Source organism: Alexandromys fortis, unplaced genomic scaffold, assembly GCF_014885135.2.
Source record: "Alexandromys fortis isolate MF-2015 unplaced genomic scaffold, M_Fortis_MF-2015_v1.1 scaffold_13, whole genome shotgun sequence".
In the NCBI taxonomy this organism is placed as follows: Eukaryota; Metazoa; Chordata; class Mammalia; order Rodentia; family Cricetidae; genus Alexandromys; species Alexandromys fortis.
The window spans coordinates 93,481-115,214 of NW_026067908.1; the positions used below are offsets into that span (position 1 = coordinate 93,481).

The following is a 21,734-nucleotide window of genomic DNA, read 5'->3' on the forward strand; positions in this document are numbered from 1 at the left end:
TTAACCCAACAGAGAGGTCTATCTGCCAGGCTGCCAACACAAGGACAGGGAACTGAAGCCCCGAGAAGTTGCAGGAGAAAAAAAGGGCGCCCCCCTAACCCCTGAGTGTAGCCTCCTTCCTCCCCACAGGCTTGTTCTGAGAGTAGGAGCTGGATTCCGCTTCCTAAGAGGAGTGGAGCCCATCCTTGCCAGGCTTTTCCTGTTAAAGTGCCCACTCTCAGGCTCTCGGGTGCCACATGCAAGCACAAAGTCCAGGTCCCTTTGTAAAACTTTTATTTAGAAATCTTCCCCATATAACCTTATTTATATATACACACACCATCATCACCACACTGGGATTTTTTTTTGTTTTGTTTTCCCCCCAATAAAGAGTCACACGCCCACAGTGTTGGCCTCTAGGCTGTACAAACATCAAGGTACCCGGAGCAGTTACTCCTCTTCTGCAGAGAAATGCAGAGACCAACACAGTTCATCACATACAGTACAACACTGACGGAAAGTGCTGGGCCTGCCCGCAGACATGGCGTGCTATGTACACAGGCTGGGGCAAGCCTTCTGCAGAGGGTCATGTACCACTGGGATCCCAAGTATGGCTAGACCCACCCAAAAGGCCAAAATAGCTGTCAGCTCACTACAGTTGCTGTGCCCTTTGTTTTTTGTTTCTGGAAGAAGGATAAAGGTTGTACCATCGTGTTACTTGCCACCACAAATAAACATGAATTATTCTTGAAAGACAGGATTCTCTCTGGTCCTTACGTTCATTGTTTTCCTCAAATGTTTCTCATGCTCTTACATTTTCCCCTTTTGTACAGATATTACTCTTGGGACCTTGCCATTTCTTCAAGGGTGAGGAGGGGACAAAGGGAGAAAGATATGGGGTGTTGAAGATGAAAACAGAATCCAGGGTTTTCCTTAGATCTTACAAAGACCGAACTCCTGGCCCTCCGTTCTAGCCCCGTAGGAGGTACGGCAGCCTGGAGGCACTCGTATCCCCAGTCTCTCTCCCTTTCTCATGTCTATCTCTTGCCTTGAAATCAGGGAGAAATTAAGATTAATCTAGAGAAATGAGGATCTGGATAGCTCAAGGAAGAGTCTTAATAAGCTAAATTACTCAAATATCAACCGCCCAGGGCCTGAACTCTGGCTGGAACTCACTGCAGGGTCAGCACTAAGGGTAGTGAAGCTTTTGTGTCTGTGCTGGGTATTGAACCCAGAACCTCATGTGTGCTGCTTGCCCACTGCACTGCACCCTTAGTGCACAACAGAGCCCACTGCCTGCTGCATCCATCCCAGCAATGATACAAAGCGGAGAAAGGGAGCCGTAGCTTAAGCTCCCAACAAATGTGTGATCTCTCTCAGAAAATCCACCTCCAGATCAACATTTTTCATTCCCAAGTCATCATTCCACCGAGAAGAAAACACAGCCCTCGAGCTCAGGACAGTTGTTCCGTTTTCACATGAGTCAGACTCCTTGTCCTAACTCCCAAGCAATGGAAGGAACCAACCTTAGTGTTCACAGCAGTATGAGACAGCTGAGTGTAGTATGCAACAACCCGGTGCCTGACCATATTGTCCCTATGCCTGGGGAATCTCAGGACTTAACAGGAAGAGGGGGGAGCAAGATCCATCTTTGTCTGCCTAAGTGTGTACTCGGGCACCGTAATGGTACTGAAACTCGAACAGAAAAGTAATGGGCTCTTACGTTACATGATGGGGCCTTTGGATACTTTCTCTCTGGCTCAATTGCAAAACCTGGGAGAGAGAGGCAGAGGCAAAGGCAGAGGCAGAGGCAGAGGCAGAGGCAGAGGCAGAGGCAGAGGCAGAGGCAGAGGCAGAGAGAGAGAGAGAGAGAGAGAGAGAGAGAGAGAGAGAGAGAGCGCTCTAGGTGACACTGGTACAATGACAGATACACAGGACTTCTGTGCAGTTTGTTCCATGGGCTTAAACTTCATTACAGACAGGCCTAGCTTTAAGAAAACCCAGTCCCACCAGGAGGACTAATTCAGGAAAGAAACAATGGGGCAGTTGTCCATACTACAAAAGGATTCTCCACTTTACAAAATGACTTGCAGGGGTTATTTCTTTAAAAGATGAAGAAGGATTTGCTTTACAAAAATTTTCATGTACAGCTTTTAGGGGGCACTCAGTGCATTAAACCAACCTGCCATGCACACACATGGGGCCTGCAATTGTGTGACAGGAGCGTATTTAAAGTTGGGCTGAGCAAATTTGCATGCTCAGGTCTCAAGCCAGGGCCTCACCTCTGACTGGACTCCATGCCCTAGCAGCATGGCCCAGAATTTCCACCAACAACCGATTAGGCAGAATCCCAAATGAAGTATTTATGGGACATTTTGTACTCCATCTGGAAGCCCAAACCCTCAGCCAACAGACATCTTGCAACAGGAAGCTTCCCGAGGAAAGCCCATGGGCTGTACAACCCAAGCACCAACATGCAATGCATCAGCACATGGTCATTGTGAAGTGCAGGAGATGAAACCCAATGCCCCAAACACTCTTGCTTTTCATCCTAACGTCACTCTCCCTCTCTGTGCCTGCACACAGCCCAACAGAGCATGCTCCAGGCTGCTGACCAATCCTCACAGCTGCAGGATAGGAAGGCAAGTCTCAGTGGGGAGAAAGCAGAGCTCTGATGCCCCAGAGCAAGAAGGGCTGTTGGGTTTTTCTGGCCCAGCTAGTTGAGATCAGGCTGTCTGTTCACTGGTCAACTTTTCCAACCAGGCCCTGAAGAAGGCACCTCGAGGCTTGACTCTCCGGAGCAGCTGGCAAGCTGGATGGATCAACACGGACCTGGGTGAAGATGGGGCTCAAGAAGTGGGCAGCTCTTGGGTACCTATATATTTGAACAGAAGCTGCCACAAAAGCCACCCCAGCCAGCTCGGGATGGGCTAAAGGCAAGGCAGAGGCTGCTGGATGCCTCCGGTAATGGGTAACAACCCCGTATCTCGTCCAAAACAAGGCTCACAAACTCTAGACCAAAAAACAGTGACACTTGAGCCTCTAACTGGGAAGTCCTGGGGATTGGAAAAGGGAGAAGACTGTGCCATCTTCAGATAAAGTACCTACTACTTCACTTCATTTTCCTCTTGTTTCCAGGCAGGAAACAGAAACACCAGCTCAGGGTCAGTTGGGACTTCCCAAAGTTCAGACTATAAGGGAAGTTCATCAAGTACAATGCCTGCTTCTCATCCCACCTGCCCTAAAGCCCAGCAATGCAGGGGCCTAATGGGCCCTGCCTGCTGGCCCTGGGCAGCCCCAGACGCATCACCGGGGGCCAGCCCCATCGGTGGCAGGCAGCAGGGCAGGGTGGAGGCTGCGGGCAGTGTGCTTAGGTGTTGGCTCCTCTGTATAACTGTCCGGGCTGGCTGCTCCATCCAGAGAGCTCCCACAGCTGGAGTTGGGGGAAAGCACATCCTGGAGAAGGTCTTCCGGGGGCATGCCACCTCCTGCCCCACCCCCACCAGCTCCCACCACAGGGTCCTTGCCCGGCTTGGCACGCTGAGTGCCTTCCTCCTCCTGGTCATTGAGCAGCTTGGCCAGGAAATTTATGTACTTCATGGCAAGGCGCAGGATCTCGTTCTTGCTTAGCTTCTTGTCTGGTGGGTGGGTGGGGATGAGCTTTCGGAGCTCAGCAAATGCCCCATTCACGTTCTGCTGCCGCCATCGCTCCCGGCTGTTGGTGAAGATGCGCCGCACTACTTTGGTGTGAGGGCCTGAAGATGGAAGGACGTGGTTAAAAGCAGGCAGAGACCTTCAAAGGGCTCCTCTACTGAGAAGCTATTCCTAGGGGTCCAGCTGACACACGATCTCTGAGATCTGTTACATCACTCCAGCCCTAGCTAACTAGCCTCATAGCCCCGTCCTCCCTACCACCTTCCACAAACAATGTGTGTCTGTCTGTCTGTACTGGGTGCCTCCTATGGGCTCTGCAGCATTTAATATTTCTTTTCTGTTTTATTTTGATTTTTTTTTGAGACAGGGTCTCATTATGCAATCCTTGCTGTTCTGGAACTCGTTCTGTAGACCAGGCTAGCCTCAAACTTACAGAGATCCACCTGCCTCTGTATCCCACATGCTGGAAACAAAGGCATATTCCGCCGTGCCCAGCTAGACGAGGGCCATATTTCAGTCACTTAACTCAAGAAACCTTACACACACACACACACACACAAAGACTGAAGCCAGACTATCTGGGTTCAATTCCTGACCAGAACTCACTGCCTCAACTTCCTCATCTGCACATTGCTGGTAATTTAGGTGATAGATGGTGTCCATGGCTAGTGCATCACACAGGTGAAGCTCACTAAGTGAGACATAACTCTTTTTTTTAATATTTATTTATTTATTTATTTATTTATTTATTTATTTATTTATTATGTATACAATATTCTTTCTGCGTGTATGCCTGAAGGCCAGAAGAGGGCACCAGACCTCATTACAGATGGTTGTGAGCCACCATGTGGTTGCTGAGAATTGAACTCAGGACCTTTGGAAGAGCAGGCAATGCTCTTAACTGCTGGGCCATCTCTCCAGCCTGAGAGATAACTCTTAATATCTACTATCTGTTCGCCAGGTTTTCGCTAACAAGCAACACCATGGTAGGCAGTAAATAAGTGGGAATAAGACACGCAGGGCCTGTACCCTTGTAGCGTTTACATGATAATGCAGATGGGAGGTGAAGAATAAGGAACAAACAAAAACACAACAAAAGGCAGACTGGCAAGTAAAAGGTGTAAAGAAGCTACTGAATTTAGCTAAAGTAGCTAACAAAGCATTTATTTTAAAAACAAAACAAATTTGAGGCTGAAGCAAAGCCATCCAGATACAGGGAGGGAAGCAGAGTGCATCTCTGAGCAGAAGGAATGACACGTGCAAAGGCACCGAGGCAGAAACGTGGTGGGTGTAAGGCATAAGAGAAGAGGAGGCAGGGTCCATCGCTCATAAGTCCCTGCAGTAAGAAGGGCATACATTCAGTTCTAGGGTGACAGAAGCACCAAGTGCGGGCTTAGTATATGTCTCCTAAGTGGCCTGTCACAGCGGCAGAAAGGAGGATGGAGGGGAGGATGCAGAGCAGAAGGGAAAGGAAAGACATCTAGGCCCCCAACTCCAGGAAAGGAACTGAAGACAAGCATGCACAGCCCTGCCTGAGCTCAGCAAAGGCTTCTAAGGACGCCTCTGGACCCGGTAATCATTACCACACTGATGCTAAGACTGCCAGACAGCGGACACCAATGCACACGTGCGCAACACCCAAGTGTGCAGAGCACTGTGCCTAGTATTCAAGCATGACCTGGGAGTCTCAGAGCAGGGGAAACACAAGAGGTCAGTGTGGTAGCAGTCTTCCCTGCTGCTTCAGGATGTTTGCTGTACAGAAGGGACAGCCCAGCCTGAGGATCCTACTTTCAGTAACCACTAGGTCCAGGGCTCAGATTGGAAACTTGGGGAGGGGGAGAAAGGGAGGGACATGGACATCTGAATCCACTGGTCACTTTATGGCTGAGGATGGAGGCAGCGCTCTGGCTAGGACTTACTTGACCAAGTAGATGTCTAATATTTGATGGTCCTTTTCTCTCATTTGCATGCACCTGTACCTACACTCTATGTTTTCCCCAGAAGTTTCCACAGCCCTTGCCTTGCCTGCAGTTCCCTGAAGCCTTTTAAGGGTCAAATACAGATTGGGAAAAACACCACAAACCTTCAGGGAAGACCTATACTGAACTGCCTCAGAAAAGCAATTTAGTGCCCCCAGACCTCTAGACCAAAGAGTGTTCTCCCAGTTGTGACAAAGGAGGACCAGTCTTTTATATCACGGCTAATGCTCGTGAGCTGGTGCAAGCTCCTAGGTGGACAGGGGACATTATAATCCTTGTCACAGTTAGAGCCAAACAGACTCTAGAGGGTAAGGAAGAATCCAGAACACATTCCAAAGCTTAAAGCCAATGCTATTATTATGGTCCAGGCCTCAACCCTATGGCTTTGAGTGGGATACTTTCCCTCTCTGAGACTCAATTTCTTCATCTGTGAAATTGAAGCAAAGTTAAATGCATGGATCTGTGTTGAGAATTACACAAAGACCAAGCATTCAAAAACAAAGTTTGATAGATGCAATAGGTGTCCAACACATGGCAGTAATGAGAGCTGTCACCACCTCACTTCATAGCCTTAGGGTGACAGGGCCTGCTAGCAAAGAGTTGGTGCTGGGAGGCAAGCTGGGGATGAGACACACGGAACTCCTATGTTGAGGAGATCCCAGTGCTGGACACAACTTCACTGTCTCGGTAGCTTTTCTGACAGGCAGAGAAGGAGGAGTCAGGAGCACCTATGTGGCATCAGAACTTGTAAGGTTTTCTCTCATCCAGAAGCACCTGTCAGTCACCTTTCCTCTTTGTATGTCTGTATCCTGGGCTATCCTGGGTTCTGGTGTCTTCTGTATTGTCAGACTCGAGCCTTGTTCTTTCTAGAAGCTCGAGTTCTACCACACACATCTTCTACAGGCTCCCAGCCTCCATGCCAGCTCTTCTCCAGCCTCAGCACACTTCCTACAGGGGCCCTAGACAGACAGCAGCACACTCACCCCACCATTGTCCTGAGTCTCTCAGTCCGCTTTCCTGCCCTGGTAACAGCAGGAAACAGCAGGTAACTGAGAGGAGTGGGTGGAGCTCCAAATCTCCCTTCACCCAGGACAAAGAGGATTCAGAGTTCCCAACGGGCTGAGTCCCCCAGGTTATATATATTCCATGGCACCATAAGCCACTCTTGGTCTCAGCCCAGAATGTGGAAGAGAGACAAAGTGATCCCGCAATAGACAGACCTGGGAAGAAAATCTTAAAAGGAACAACTCCAGCCGGAGACTCCAGAGTGGATTTGAGATGCAGTTCAGGGACTTCCTGCTAGTTAAGGAATTGGAGTTGGGGACATGAAGGGTTCTACCCTCCCTGGATCCTTGTCAAAGTGTAGGGATCAAGCCTAGAATGGGAACTACATGTGGCTGACTCTACTGATCTGGTTTAAGTGCCAGTCCTAACTCAGGTTTCGGGTTCTGGCGGTTTGGATGGGCTTCTCGCCTCTGTGAGATGTCTGTATTGTCCCCTTGCTCCCCATTGCAGATGGTTCCAAGCAGAGCAAGGGGTTAGCGTAGACTCACCATCAGTAATCTCCATCTCATATGGGGAGGGCCTCCTCTTCACCCGGTTGTTGTTGGTAAACATGGGGAAGGCATCCGGTTCTCCGAAGAACCCACTGCAGAAAGAACAGGTGGATAACAATGCGATTGAAGACAAAAAGGCCGCAACCAACAATCACATAATCCCAGCAAACACCTTTACTCAGGCAGACACAGGTGGAGTGATGATAGGCAACTCCAACACCACACAGCTCTCACTGGCAGTGTCTCTTGCAACCAACCTCACTCCACCACCGCTCCCCATCCCTCCTGGATGGAGCACAGACTGAAAACACTGGCTGGCTAACTCGCCCGCCCTCGCCCACCTCTGCAGCTTTGCCAAGCCTTCTCCTGGAATTCCTTCCTCTGTCTGCCTTTCATCTGCCCTCACCACAGCGGTCCAGCAACCAACTACACCCAGTGGCCCCAACAACGCAGGTTAAGTGGCAGAAGGGCTAGGTGCGGATGCCAGTGCTGCTCACCGCATCCTAGCAGAGCTTGGGAAGAGCTGCTCTCAGCAACAGCCCGAAGATCCTTCGCTGCAGCTTCCAGAAGGCGAAGACACCCTTTGCATCAAACCTCACCTCTGCTGCAGAGGGGCATTCAACACGTTGGCCTGGAACTCCTACTCAAGGAATCCCTCCTACCTAACACGGTTCTCAGCAGCCTCCACGGCTTCCCACACCCACCCACACGCCTGCACCCTCAAAGGAGCAGGCGGGCATCCCGGGTTTCGCCACAACAGTACGCTCCCTGAAGTCCCGATCAGTCCTGTTTGCCAATTGGTCTCACTGAAGCCCCTTTCCCACTAGTGCCAAGACTGGAGGACTCTATCCACTACGCTGGGAGTCTTTAACTACCTCCCTTCTCCCAGAGCTCCGCCTGGACCCGCAACGCAGCAGGGCAGCAGACAGCTCACCTGCCGAGCGAGGCCAGCGGCTGGCTGAGGCTGTAGAGCAGCGCTCGGCCAGGGCCGGCGGGGGCTGCCAGCGCGGGAGGGCTCAGTTGCACCATGCGGCCGTCTCCAGGCAGCTCTGCCGGGGCTGAGGCGGGCGCGGGCGCCGGGGCGGGTCCAGGAGGTCTGCACAGCTCGGTGGTGGGCACTCGGTGGCGAGCTTCGGCTACTAGGGCGTCGCGGCTCTTTAAGTCCCTCACGGCCCCGCCCCCACTGGCGGGGCCGCCCCCCGCGCTACTGCGTGCGCCTAGCTCGATGACCGGGGGCTCCGCCGGGGCTGCGCGGCTCGTCTCCTTGGCGACGCCGTTGAGCAGGACGAGGTGCGGGGGGGCCATGCGGGCCTCGGCCGCGTCCTGTCCCTCTAGCTGCGGGTCACTGCGTGCCGCCTCGCTCGGCGGCCGCTCTGTCATCCTGTAACCGAGTAAGGGGAAAAGAGGAGATCACGCACTGAGACGTGAAAGACAGAAAACTCAGCGCCACGTGGACACACACTCCCACCCTGGTGGCGTGAAGGGCCCGCGGGCCTGGAACTGGAGAGAGATGGTGGTGTCTCTAGATTGGGAGAAGAGGTTTGGGAGAGACGGGGAGGCACAGGGTCCAAGGGCTGGAGAAAGATGGCAGAAACATTGGAAGAAAAGGAATGCAGCCAGCGAAACAAAATCGAAGGGAAAAGGAGGAAGGAAATGTACGGAGAAGAGAAAGAAAGATCACCCAGTCCCTCCTTCTTAGGCCACAGGGGAAGGGGAGGGAACAAATCCCCCAAGCGAGCAAGCGAGCCTATCCTTCCCGCCCCCCTTTTGGTTTTGGCGGGGAATCTTTCCGGGCCCGAGGAAGGTGCTTTAGGGACCTCTTCCAATCGACTGCCACACACATACACCACACGTAATACACCCAGAAGCATTATGGTGGTGAAGTAGGGTGTGGAGGCTACAAGAACTGGGCTCTGCTCAGCTACAGATGTCAGAAGTATTCCAGAAAAGCCAGCGACCTTCCCCCAGTATTCTCCCTGGCAAGAGGGAGGTTGCCTACGCTAAGCAAATCCACGCTGTGTTCTGCAAGCTGCTACCCTTCCACGAGAAAAGAAGTCAAGGAACGCAGCTGATCCTGGATTCTGGTCCCACCATCCTGCACGCTCCACCCCATAGGCTCAACTGGACTCAAACGAGAGGGTAGGTCTGGAAGGGAAACCTGACTGAGACACACAGGAAAGTACTCCTGAAGCCGGTAGGATCTGGGCTCCTCTCTTGATGAAAAAGACAATATCAAGAAGGCCCTTGAATTCTTCTAATGAAGCCCCACATGCACACAATAGGGTGTTCTCCACAACATGGAATTCAGTTCTCACTGTACAGCATTGCCTTCCTGTATAAACCCTGGAGCCCAGAAACTTCCCAAGTTCTAACCATACCTCCGAGATGAGCACAGCCACTCATTTCCCAACAGTGTGAGGGCTCTTGTGTTACCTAGCTTCAGCAACGGGCCAGATACAAAATCTGTAAGACTCAGGATCAAAGTTGGAGGGTACTTGTGAACTGCTTTCACTTTAAAAATAAAAATGCTATGAACTCATCAGATGTGGTGGCACATGCCTATAGCCCCAGCAATGAGAAGCATGCTAAAGAATCCTGACTTTGAGGTCAGCCTAGGCTACACATGATCCTATCTCCTCAGTGTGTGCATTTATGGATGTATGTGCATATATACATACACAGACACCACACACATATTATCACCTTGGCAGGCTTTATAAATAGTTCAAACTAAGATTTCTGCTCCCAGAATTAGATAATTGGGCTATTTTATTTCGTTTTGATTTTTGTTGCATTTACTTATTTGTGTTAGAGGGTGCACATGCCACAGCCACTAATGTGGAGCCCAGAGGACAATTTTCAGGAGCCTGTTCTCTCTTTTCACCTAGTGGGTCCTAGGGATCACAAGTTGTTAGACTTGACAGCAACACCCTAACCCACTGAGTCATCTTACTGGCCCAAACTGGGTGTTTTAAGAGAAAATAATACAAAAATGTCCAAGTCTGTTCCAAACAAGAATCCATCTAATTGCTGGTTGCAGACATGGAGCTCCTATTTGACCACTGCAATGCTCTGGACCAGAGTTATCATGGAAATTGATCCCTCCTAATAAGGAACAGAAACTGAACCTTCTTCAGCCTCCTCCAAAACTTAGGGACTGCATTCAGACTACACAAGCTGTTTTGGGTAGTTGGTCTGGAAATAACAAAATTCCCCAAGACTGTTAACACACAAGTTGCAAAGCCAGTATGGCCCTGTGATGCTTCATTGAAATTGACCTCACAATTATAGTGGAAACAAAAGGGCTATATACAGAGAATACCACAACCACCGGAAATGAACCAGAAGTATAGTAGCCACTCTGGCTTCCCTCCCTACTGGTGAAGTACACCAGAAATAAACCAGCCCCTGGTGAAATAGACAAGCCAGGGGTGCTGGTCCCTGCCACCACCATCTGTGTGCTTTCAGTGACCAAAGCTTTAGTCCCAGCTTCTAATGAAAAATATTATGCTATGCACTGCACTGAGCCCAATTTCCCTCCGAAACACATTTACACTCCCTGATTAATTCTGCTGCAATGACAGAAGCTGGTTCCCAACGGTCAAAAGGAACACATATTCCAGATGAGTTGACCCTGAGCTCCAATGCCTCACCAGATGATAAAAGTATCCCTACCTTCAAGGTTTCCAGTAGAATCCTCCATGCTCAGCTCTTGGTTGGGCCTTAAGAAAACCCAGCTCACTCGTAAGACCAGGATCACCCTCAGCCATAGCCGAGAGGTTACCACTGAATGGCTTTTATGCATTTGTTTTTATTAAGGGAGGGTGGAAAGGGAGAGGGCTCAGGACTGGACCAGCGCTAGACTGGAGCCGTCCACCATTGCAGCTCTTTGTGCTTCAGAGACTCAGGCTGCATCTGGGCATCTTCACCTCCCAGTTGCCCCAGTGCCAGCCGCGTGTGACAATATGTGCCTGAACAAGGGGAAGGAATAGCTCCTTCTAAGACCAGCATTGCATCCTCTCCAGCAACTTCTAATACCCCAAATCCTAGCTGGGGATTTTGTATTTACTTTTTTTTTTTTTTTAAGAAATAGCCGCAGCTGCCTTAGACTTGGCTTCCCATCCCTCCATCCGCACTCATATGCGCAAGACACAGTAGAGAAACACAAAGCCTGCACCACAACCAAACATCCCAGTGAACAACACACTACCTCACTACCTCTGCCACCACCGGAGTGGAGATGTGTTCCCCACAGCTTGCTAGGCCTCAGGCCTTAGCCAGGACAGCCTTGGCCTTTTTCCGGCCTGAGCTCCAAGCACAGGCCGCGCCACCCGGATGTAGCGACAACAAAGTTACAGGCCTTATGAAATGTGCACGGAACCGGGACCATGGGAGCGGCCTGGAGGACATAATCCAACCAGCTGGTTCTATCCGAGGCCGGAAAAAGGAAAGAGCCCTGCTGGAGACCTGAGGCAGCTAGTGGTGGTCAGATCTCCGGTTCTCAGTCTAGGTTAGTTCCCTCCCTCCCCCGCCAATCTTCTCTCAGTTCTGAGCCTTTCCCACCCCAGTTCCCAACCCCCGAACACAGTTTCCACAGACATTGCCCCCACCCCAAGACTCCGGCCTGCAACTCACCTGGGGCATATTTAGAGAGACCGGCCCTTCTGGTTAGGACCTCTACTCCTCCACTGGAGAGGGGTCGAGGTAGGAACCCGGATCTGTGTTTTCCCCGGCTCTTGTTGAGAGGCCAACAGTTACTTAGCTAGAGGTGAGGTCCTGCGCGGTCTGCCGCGCCCAAAGCGAGTTTCCAGGAAAGATGGGGGTGGAGAAAAAGAGGGAGGGCGAGAGAGAAAATGGGGGGTCAATGGCTGGGAATTACCTTGTGTACCCCGCCAGCCCAAAGAATAGCAAACGTCTTTCCGCCTTCAACTTGCAGGTGTTTGGAGCCCCCCTCCCCCAAACACGTCCCGATTAAAAAAAAAAAAAAAGAACCCTACACCTGACCAATCAGGAATAACTACTTAGTCCAACAACAACAGCCTCTCCAGGCAGGCTGCCCGGAACATTTTCTAACCCTCTAACGGATCTGTCTGATTCAGTGTGGCCGAATTTGTTTTCTAAGCACACAGACTCGTCTATGCGGTTTGCTCGGTAAACTGAGCCCAGGCTCCTGCTGCCGACCCAGCGTGAAGGTGTAATTCCCTATATGATGACGCGGGGTTGGGGGCGGGGGAAGACGTGATGGAAAAGACAAGACTCTTCAGGCCCTGGTCGCAGGGTCAGAACCTGAGAGTCCCCAGACATGACCCCCATCTACCAACCTTCTGTCCCGAAGGAAGGTAGAACCTGCTTCCAAATGCCCTACTTCCCCGTTAGGGTTGGAGGGGAGAGGATTGTATCTAGTCTAGTTGGGTCCCTTGTTTTCTTTCTACTGGCGGAGTGGGGGATATAAAGGAGGGTATTTCTACATCTGTTCCTCCGCTACCTTTATACAACAATTTTCGATATTTTTCGGGATTTTAATTGGCAGAAGATGGGAGAAACGCTTATGTTTTGTACCGATAAACAAGGCAAAAAGGAAGAGGGTCAAACGAAAACCCGATGCCGCTTCCTAGTGATGTAACTGGATTTGGCTTGCTTTTATGTCCGTTCCCTCCCTCCCATAAATTCTTTTTTTTTTTTAAATTGTTTTGCTTGAGTCTTCCACCAAATGGCACGTCGAAGTCTTGGGTTAATTGCGAAGGCTTTTTCTCTCTGCTGCGGCTTTGGCGGAAGTGCAGAACTATCTCTTTCCCTGGGTATCAACTGGGTGGGTGCGGGTGCGAGAGGTTTTCTTTCTCCTTTCTAATCCAAAAGAAGGAGGGGAGGGGAGAAGGGGGAGTCCACCAGTTCCCGGTGTTACTTGAGGTTACTGTTTGCTTTATGGCTGAATCTCCGTTCTGAGCAGCTCTCCATTTTCTTTCCCTACCCCAAACCTGGCAACTTGGAAAACAGAGCTAGGGAGGGGCGACGGTGGGACTGCTTTGTTCACCATCCAAAGCAGCTGAAGGGACGAGCTAGCGAGCTTTTTGTTCGATTGTTTTCATTAAAAGGGGGTGTTAATAGTGATGGTGGTGATGACAAACGTATTATCACAGTACAGAAGAAAACGCAATCATTTCTTCTCCAGCTAGGGTGGCACTGACGCGGTCCTTCCAACGAAAGCAGACTCTGAGGGCAGCCACCCGCTCACCAGGGATCTGACCCTGCCAGAATGGGGCAGGGACTGTGGAAAATGTCCCCCGGGGTGATCCCGAGGACCCCCACCCCTAGCACCAGACCTGGAAAGTGAGTCAGTCCATTGTCCTTCCCGGCCTCTCCCCCAACCGCTGCGGACGCACCCGCAAAACTGACCAGAAATAGGCGAAACACGGGCTCTGCGGGCGGTAAAACGCGGGCCTCGGCGAGCGCAGTTCAGCTTCCAGCGTGGAAGACACCCCCCTCAACCAGCGGACCCCCCAACACCAAAGCACAGACGGCCTCCGGACAAAGCTGCCTCTCACTGGGCTCTGTCCGCCCACCCGAGCCAATACTGGCTCCCGAATACATCATAATTTGGAATAAAATGTGAAATCCCGCTCCCCGCCCCCATGCCGACGCCCCCACCAGCGCCACGATCTCTCGCTCGCCCTACCCCCACTCCCGCCCCCAGCGATTTGCAAACGCACCTCTAAAGGACACAGGCACAGGACTCTCGGTGGACAGGACCATACATGGTCCAGCCCCAGAGGAGGGAAGCAGAGGAGCACAAGCCTGCTCTGTCCCACAAGCCGGAGCAGGCAGACCCGCACACTGTCCAACATGACACAGCGACATCAGTCACACGCAATCGCACACAGTCACACAACCTAACAGGGTGGGGATCACACCCGCGGCGGCACAACGAAGCCAGCCGAACACTTTGTCCAAGGCCACACACCGCGACACAAGGACCGACCTTGTCGAGGAAAGAAAAGGGGTAATTTAAATACAACGAATAAAACGCAGGAGGGCCAAGGAGGGTCGGAATCCCCACACTTAAATAGTGAGGACTTCACACCACCCGCACACGACCTATCGCCAAAAGTCCACGCGGGGAGCAGCCACCGCGGCCCGCCCGCTCACGCACGCACTCTCAACCCAGCCGCCCGCACACACAGCCCAGAAGCAATGGAAGCCGCCAGAGCCTGGCTCTTTTCTGTCTATTGCGCAAAGGGAAAGGGGGAAGGAAGGAAGAGAGTCTCCCCGGCGGGAGGGGCGGCGGAGGGGCGGCGTGGAAAGTGTCCCCCCTCCCCCGCGGGAAGAGCCTGGGGAGAGGGAGCCCAGGCTTCCGTGCGCACGGGGAAGGAGTGTAAAAACGGACGGCAATTCCGCGGGAGGCGGCTGTCGCCTGCCCCCGGGAAGAAGGCCGGGTTGCTCGGGTTTTTGAGCCCTGGGGTGCGCGCATGGCCATGTTGGGCCGCCCCCGCCCGCGCCCAGCCGCGCGCACTAATCCCGCTCCCGCCCGCGGCCTCGTTAGCACCGGCCGTGTGCGCCGCGGAGATAAGGCGCCGCCGCGGGCCCGCCCGCCCCGATAAGCGCCTCGGCCATTGTGGGCCAAATGATTCATTTTAATTTGGCAATTTCTCCGGAGGCAGCGGGGACGGGTTGCGGCGCTGGACTGGCCCAGGAATGAGCAGCGGAGAGGGCTGAGCGTGCACGCTGGGACCTGACCGGTCCAGCCCCATTTTCCACCCCCGGCCTCTTGGGATTCCCGCTCCCCACAAACTCGGTTCTCCGCCTTCCAGATGCTCCTTCGGCGGCTTTGGCCACTGCTTTAGACTGTTAAGACCACCGTGACTCCCCAACCATCACCTCCAACCTTCGCTTCTTCATTCATTCGTTCTCCAGTGTCCTCGAAACCAAATACCTACGGTCTGTTTCTCTTATTACTATACCGCACCCCCAGCTCCTAGCTGATGGTCAGCGCGGCCCCTGACCACTCTAAACTGGAGTTGCTTAAATCCAAGCTCTATGGGAGACAGAAAGAAATATCAATAAAGAGACAAAATGTCCCTCTGGCTTGGTTTCAGGATGAAAGCAGAACCCACGAAGTCCCCCTCCCACCCCCCTCCGCGCCGCCCTGTTGCTTAACACAATCTTTAATCTTGGTACTGAAGCAGAGTATCTCTACAGATACTATTTAGTTTTCATTTAACATGCCTAAGGCCAGGAGAGGCATCAGAGGTTGAGGACTTGCCCTTCCTGTGCAACGCCAAGAATTGGATTTCCGGCACTAGCACTACAAAAATAAAAATAAGTACATAAATTAGTGAACTCTAAGTTAGCTCTTTTCTTTGTCTTTTGGTTTTTGTTTTTCAAGACAGGGTTTCTCTATATAGCCCTAGCTGTCCTAGAACTCACTCTGTAGGCCAGGCTGTCTTTCAACACAGGGGTCTGCTTGTCTTTTTCTTTAGAGTGCTGGGGTTAAGGGCATGCGCCACCAGGACCCAACTTTTATTTTTTTAAATTAGCATACAATTAGATATCATTTTGGCATCTTTGAACAGAACAAAATGTGCTTTAGTGATACTCCCTCCCCTTCAGCGAACTCACCCCCTAAATCGGACTTTTCTTACAGGTGAGAAAACGGACTGGGGGAGCAGGTGGCAGAGCCATGCCAAAGTAACTCAAAGTTCAATTTCTAGTGAGTGGCAGAAGCCTGATTTGAAGGAAGGTTTGGCATTGAAGCCCATAGGCTCAGATCGTTGTAGGAACTCAGTGGGCTGAGGAGTTCCTGGTTTCATCTTTTCATAAGGGTGGAAACTGGATTCTGTACAGGAGGCAAAGACTAAAGAATCAGAAGTTTTAGGTCATCCCCAAAAACTTATGGAATCCTGGGCCAGTTTGGGCTACATGAGATCCTATCTCAAAAATAAATAAATGAATGAAGGAAGGAAGGAAGGAAGAAAGAAAGGAAGAAAGAAAGAAAGAAAGAAAGAAAGAAAGAAAGAAAGAAAGAAAGAAAGCAGAGACTAATGTTGGTTGTGGAGGTGCACACCTTTAACCCCAGCAATTGGGCGGCAGAGGCAGGTGGGTGTCTATGAGTTGGAGGACTGACTGGTTTACATATAGAGCTCCAGATCAGCCACATTCATAGGAAGACCCTACCTTGAGGAGGCAAAACAAAGGAAAACAAGTGTAAGAGCCACTTAGGCAGGAGCAAAGTGAACAGTATCTTCTGATCGTAAAAGGACCACTGCACTGATGAACTCACAGCTGTGGCTGCCTGTACAAGCTCAAGTCAGATTGTAGCGCTGAGAGGGGAGGGGCTCAGGAAGTCCCACCCCTAACTGAAGAGCTATTGACAATTGATGACTTCTGGAGGACTCGTTTTTTAAGGGTTTGACCCCTGTACATAGACCATCCTCTAGTGGATGGCCCCACACGCATGAGTTAATGACCGTCATAAGTTGGTCTCTGAATTTTTTTAAAAAAAAATGTGTATGAGTATTTTGCCTGTATGAATGTCTCTGTAGTACTGTGTCCAGAGACTGGAAGAGGCTTCCCTGGAATAGAAGTTAAAAGTATTTGTAAGTCAACCTGTAGACACTGGGAATCAAATCCAAGTCTCTAGAAGAGCAGCCAGTGAAAAAAGAGCACTGGGATGTGAGGAGATAGGGAAGTAGTGGGGGGGTGAATATGCCCAACATATATTTTATGAAATTCTCAAAGAATAAAAGACGCACACCTTTAATCCCAGCACTCACAGAGGCAGGCGAATCTCTGAGTTCCAGGCCAACCTAGTCTACATATGGCGTTTCAAGGCAGCCAAAATTACATAGAGGAACCCTATCTCAAACAGACCTAAATAAAGCCAGGCAGTGATGGTACAGGGCTTTAATTCCAGCACTCGGGAGGAAGAGGCAGTCAGGTCTTTTCAGACCAGTTTAGTCTACACAGAGAGTTCCAGGATCCAAATTACACAGAGAAATCCTATCTGTGGGGAGGGGGAAGTCTAACTAAATAAATAATAAAAATACATTTTTAAATTACAAAGCCATATATATATAAATATATAATGATAAAATAATTTCAAAAGCGGGTGGCTGGGAGCTAATGTAACATCATTTGCACTTGTCTGGTTGTCATACAGAAATTAAGGGCATTAAAGGAAATTAAAGGGCAGAGACATGTGACTTGGCCAAACTTATAGCTAGTGAAACTCTGTCGGCCAATTCCCAATCCATAGCCTGACTCAGCACAGCAGACTGCAGACTGCCTTGACCTTCCAGTGGCTTTCAATGTAAAAGCCCCTAGTCTGGCCACAGACTGAGACTCAGTCAGGGGCTGGTCCCCACCCCCACCCCGTCTGAGTTCTGTCCCTCCTAGATTTCAGGACCAATACATGAAATGGAGTGTAGCTCAGTACACCTGTCCGTGCTTTCTGTCCCTATGTCCTCTGATGAGAGTTTGTCTGCTGTGTGTGTACAGGCAACTTCCATGGAACCCCCTAGAAATCTCTCCTGTCCTGAGAAAAATATCGGTTCCTCCCCCACCCATCCCCCACAAAGCCCTTGCCTGTGCTTGACTGCTGGGTTTAGAAAGTGAACAGGTAAGGCTATGAGATTGAACCAATTTGCCTGGGCTGTAGGACAAGTCACTTAACAGCTCCTAATCCTGTGGTTCTCAACCTGTGCGTCAAGGATCTTTTCACATCGGGTCTTCTAAGACCATAGGGGAGCACAGATATTTATATTATAATTCATAAAGTTGCAAAATTACAGTTATGAAGTAACAACGAAAATGATTTTGTGGTTGGGGTCACCTCAACACTAACTGTATTAAAGGTAGCAGCAGCATTAGGAAGGTTGAGAACCACTGTCCTAACTCCTGTACAAAGAGGACATCTATTCCGGTACTGCCTGTGAGCTTAGATGGACATGCTTCCAGAGAAAGCCAGTCTGGACCAGCGCTGAAGCGGGAGAATTCACGTAAGCAACGGAAAACTGGTACAGTTTGGGTGGAGGAACTGAAGGTTTTGTTTTTACCGTTTTGTTTATTTACATAAGGGCTTGGAGTCCTATGTAAGATAGGATTTACTTTTTTTAGGAAACCCTTGGGTTGAAATGGCGGCAGGGGTTGGCGGTGGGAGTGGGGGAATGAAGGCTGGGACCAGTACAGAGACCAAGGAAGGGGGTTAGAGCTTGTTCCAATCTTTCTTAAAGGAAGGAGGTGGAAGAGAGGGTGTGAGTGTGGATGTTTTGTGCGAAATATTTAAGGTAATATTTAAGACCGAGTTTGGAAGAACTGGGGTGGAGAGTAAGGTCGAAGAATCCAGGCAACCTTGAGTTTCCGGATGTCTGGGGCAGTTACTTAAAGGGGGGTGGGAAAGGCTAGGGACTTGGGGAGGTTATGTATTTTATCTTGAACTCCATGACCGATGACCACCGGATCCTTTTCCAGGGTGTGAAATGGCCTTCTCCAGTGCTTCCAAGGTCGGTTAAGGAGTAGGGTTGGATGGAAGGTGCCGGTGCGGCGTCTTGCCCTTCCCCACTTCTATACAGGCGTCTTGCGTGGAGCTCAGCAGCCTTGCCCCTCCTGGGCCCAGGACCCCCGTCTGAGGCTGGGGGGCTCGTGACGTGTACAGGCTCTGCGTTCCTTGTTTCCGACGGTGGAAAAAACGGAAACTGTGAGCTAAGCCGGGCGCCGCCCGAAATAGCATCTGGTGCCTGTCGGTCAGCGCTTTGTCCGAGCGCCCCTGAGCCAGTGACACGGCGGCCAGGAAATGCCAGCCCTCCTCCACCCACCCCGAGCCCGGCCTCGGTCGGACAGGAAACTTCTGAGCGCCTCAGTGGGGGTGGCGCGGGTGTGGGGAGGTGAGGACCCAGGGAGTGAGTGAGACTGGAGTCTGGTCTGGGTAGGAAAGAACGTAGGGACAGAACCCTGCACTTCCAGGTCCTAGGTTGTCTGCACTCCAAAACCCAGGGTTAGCAGTGGTTTCCAGCCATTATAGTGAGAATGTATGCACAACCACCAACTCTCTGTAGCAGTTGCTGATGGTCACCAAGACAGCGCCCAGGCTCGTGACACATCAAGACAGTAGATGTACCTATTCTGCAGGGCTCCACCTGTCATCTGACTGTGCACAATGGCCCTGCCCTGCTGCTGGGGTGATGCCGCTTTGGAGGTGAGAAAAGAGGCTCACCCTTGGTCACTTAGCTGGTTTGTTCCTAGGACAGCGTGGCCTGTTGTCCCCTCCACTCTTGCTGGCTATATGACATTTCATCCGGTGTGAGAACTACTTTAAAATCCTCAGCTGAGCACTCTGTATGACTGTAATATGTCTGAATTTAAATTCTTTGTGAATTTAGAAGCCATAATTTTCATAAAAAGAAACAAAATTACACAAGAGGAAAAGAAAACAACAAGGAGCTACCATGACAAAACCATTAAAATGGCTAAAGTGTGAAAGTCTGAAAACACCAAATGTTGACAGGGATGGAGGCCAACTGGGTTTTTTTTTTTTTTAATTCTGTACTCTTTTTTTTTGAGATTTTTTTTATGTGCATTAGTATCTCACCTTCATGTATGTCAGAAACCCTGAAATGGAGTTACAGCTGTGAGCTGCCATGTGGGTGCTGGGAATTGAACCTGGGTCCTCTGGAAGAGCAGCCAGTGCTCTTAACTGCTGAGCCATCTCTTCAGTCCCTCAACTGGGATTCTTGTACATTGAGGGAGTGGAAGACTTACTCAGCCATCTTGGAGAAGTCTTTGGTAACTCCCTATAGATGTCTGCTTACTACATACATACTTACTGAGAGAAGTAAAACCATATGCACATGAACATGTGCACACGAAGCCTTATACACAGTAGCAATAAAAATAAATAAACAAACAAATAAATAAGCTGGGGGTAATGGCATACAGTTTAATCCCAGTGCTTGGGAGGCAGAAGCAGGTGGATCTCTGTGAGTTCAAGGCCAGCCTGGCCTATACTGTGAGTTTCAGGACAGTCAGAGCTACATAGTGAGACTCTGTCTCAAAAAAAAGTAGAAATAATTCAAAAGTGTATCAACAGGTAGGTACATAAATTGGTACAGGCTAAATACTGCTGAGCAATAAAATAATTTCAGATATATGTAAAAACATAGAAACCCCCCTCCCCACGCATGCTCAGTGAAAGAGGTCAGACAGTGTCTATAGTATCTGGCTACATGTACATAAAACTCTAGAAAAAGCAAAATGAATCCACAATGGCAAAGTTCAGAAGGGTAATGAGCAATAGTGAAGGGGGTACAGCTCCAAAGAGACACAAAGGAACATTCTGTAATAGACATATTCTACATGTTGGTATGGTAATGACTATAGAAGTGTGGGTGTTTGTCAATCAATTCTCAATCAATTGAATACTGAAATGATACATCTTATTGCACATAAAGTATGTCTTAACACAGCTGATTACAAACATTCTTTGTGCCCTTCTTCAAGTTTACCTAGTCTAGAAAAACTTCCCTGTCAACCTGCCCTGTCTGTATTGTCTCCTCCTCTCCCTCTCCCTGGTTAACTTGTCAAGGAGCCTTCCATCCAGCCTTACTTGTGTTGCTCAGCCCTAGGGCCCAAGGACAAGAGGAAAGCTCTGGAGATAAGAGAGAACCTGAACCGATGGTGTTTGGAAGAGTGATGTGCACATCCGTAGGAAGCAGAGCACTGCTTCCTCTGACCTTCAGTCTTCCATCTGCAGCAAGGATGCAGTGGGGGACCCCAGGGTCCATTCCTTTCATCTGTTATCTTGTTCATTCTGCTTTTCATTTCTCCAGTCTCTATCTTAGGCTCGGACAAACCCTGAATCTGCTCCTCTTTCCTGTATAAAGCCCTTGTCTCTGCATCTGTCTTTAATCTGTCATGTCTGCTTCCTTCCTCTGTAGCCTCTGCTTGGGTTCTCAGTGAGAGCTCCCGTTTCCGCAGAGGCACCTGTGAAAGCAAGCTTCCAGATCTCCTCTTCACACTCCTCACCAACTGAGACAGTCATCCGCTGGATGGGGTGGGGAAGGAGAGGAAATGAAAAAGGTGTGTAGGAGGAAAGGTAGGGTTTTTTAAAGCGTCGTTAAGGAGACCCATAGGCGTCAGGCAGACTGGACTCTGCCAGGCAGCTTCGGATCACCAGAAGCCGTGGCAGAAGACATTTATCTCCTCTACATAGTCCCGGGTACCTGGCTCTGAACCCAGACCCCACGACATGACCTTCTAGCATAGGTAAGGGTGAATAACTGATCATCAGGGCTCCCTGAACGAGAGACTCTCCTCAAACACTCTGTGCCTCAGTTTCTTCATCTCTAAAAACATCACTGTTCACAGGGTTGTTGAAAAGACTGATTGATATAGCTGTGTAAAAAGCACCAAGTCTAGGCATTTAAGGAACAGATAGGTGTTGCTGCTGCTGTTTTTAATGAGCCTGACTCTATCCAGACCCTGTATTTGGGTGTAGAGACACTTTGATGGAGGAAACAGAAGCAGAGGCAAAGCATCACCATGCAGCCTGATATGTGTCCTGCTAGAGAGGGGCGTT

At 50.2% G+C, this 21,734-nt stretch overlaps 1 protein-coding gene across 3 annotated transcripts; it reads right to left on the reverse strand.

The window, feature by feature from the left end:
* Window positions 1-265: 265 nt before the first annotated feature.
* On the reverse strand, window positions 266-14,461 carry Tal1 (TAL bHLH transcription factor 1, erythroid differentiation factor). 3 transcript variants are annotated; one of them, XM_050136400.1, is made up of 5 exons: window positions 13,876-14,461; window positions 11,804-11,953; window positions 8,103-8,549; window positions 7,166-7,260; window positions 266-3,734 (listed from the first exon to the last, which is right to left on the reverse strand). In XM_050136400.1, exons 3-5 carry the CDS (start codon window positions 8,546-8,548, stop codon window positions 3,286-3,288), a joined length of 990 nt encoding a protein of 329 aa, XP_049992357.1. In that variant the 5' UTR covers window position 8,549; window positions 11,804-11,953; window positions 13,876-14,461; the 3' UTR covers window positions 266-3,285. The 3 variants fall into 3 exon arrangements, with proteins under 3 accessions (XP_049992357.1, XP_049992359.1, XP_049992358.1); XM_050136402.1 differs by lacking the exon at window positions 13,876-14,461 and adding an exon at window positions 13,562-13,763; XM_050136401.1 differs by lacking the exon at window positions 13,876-14,461 and having other exon boundaries at window positions 11,804-13,763.
* Window positions 14,462-21,734: the final 7,273 nt, after the last annotated feature.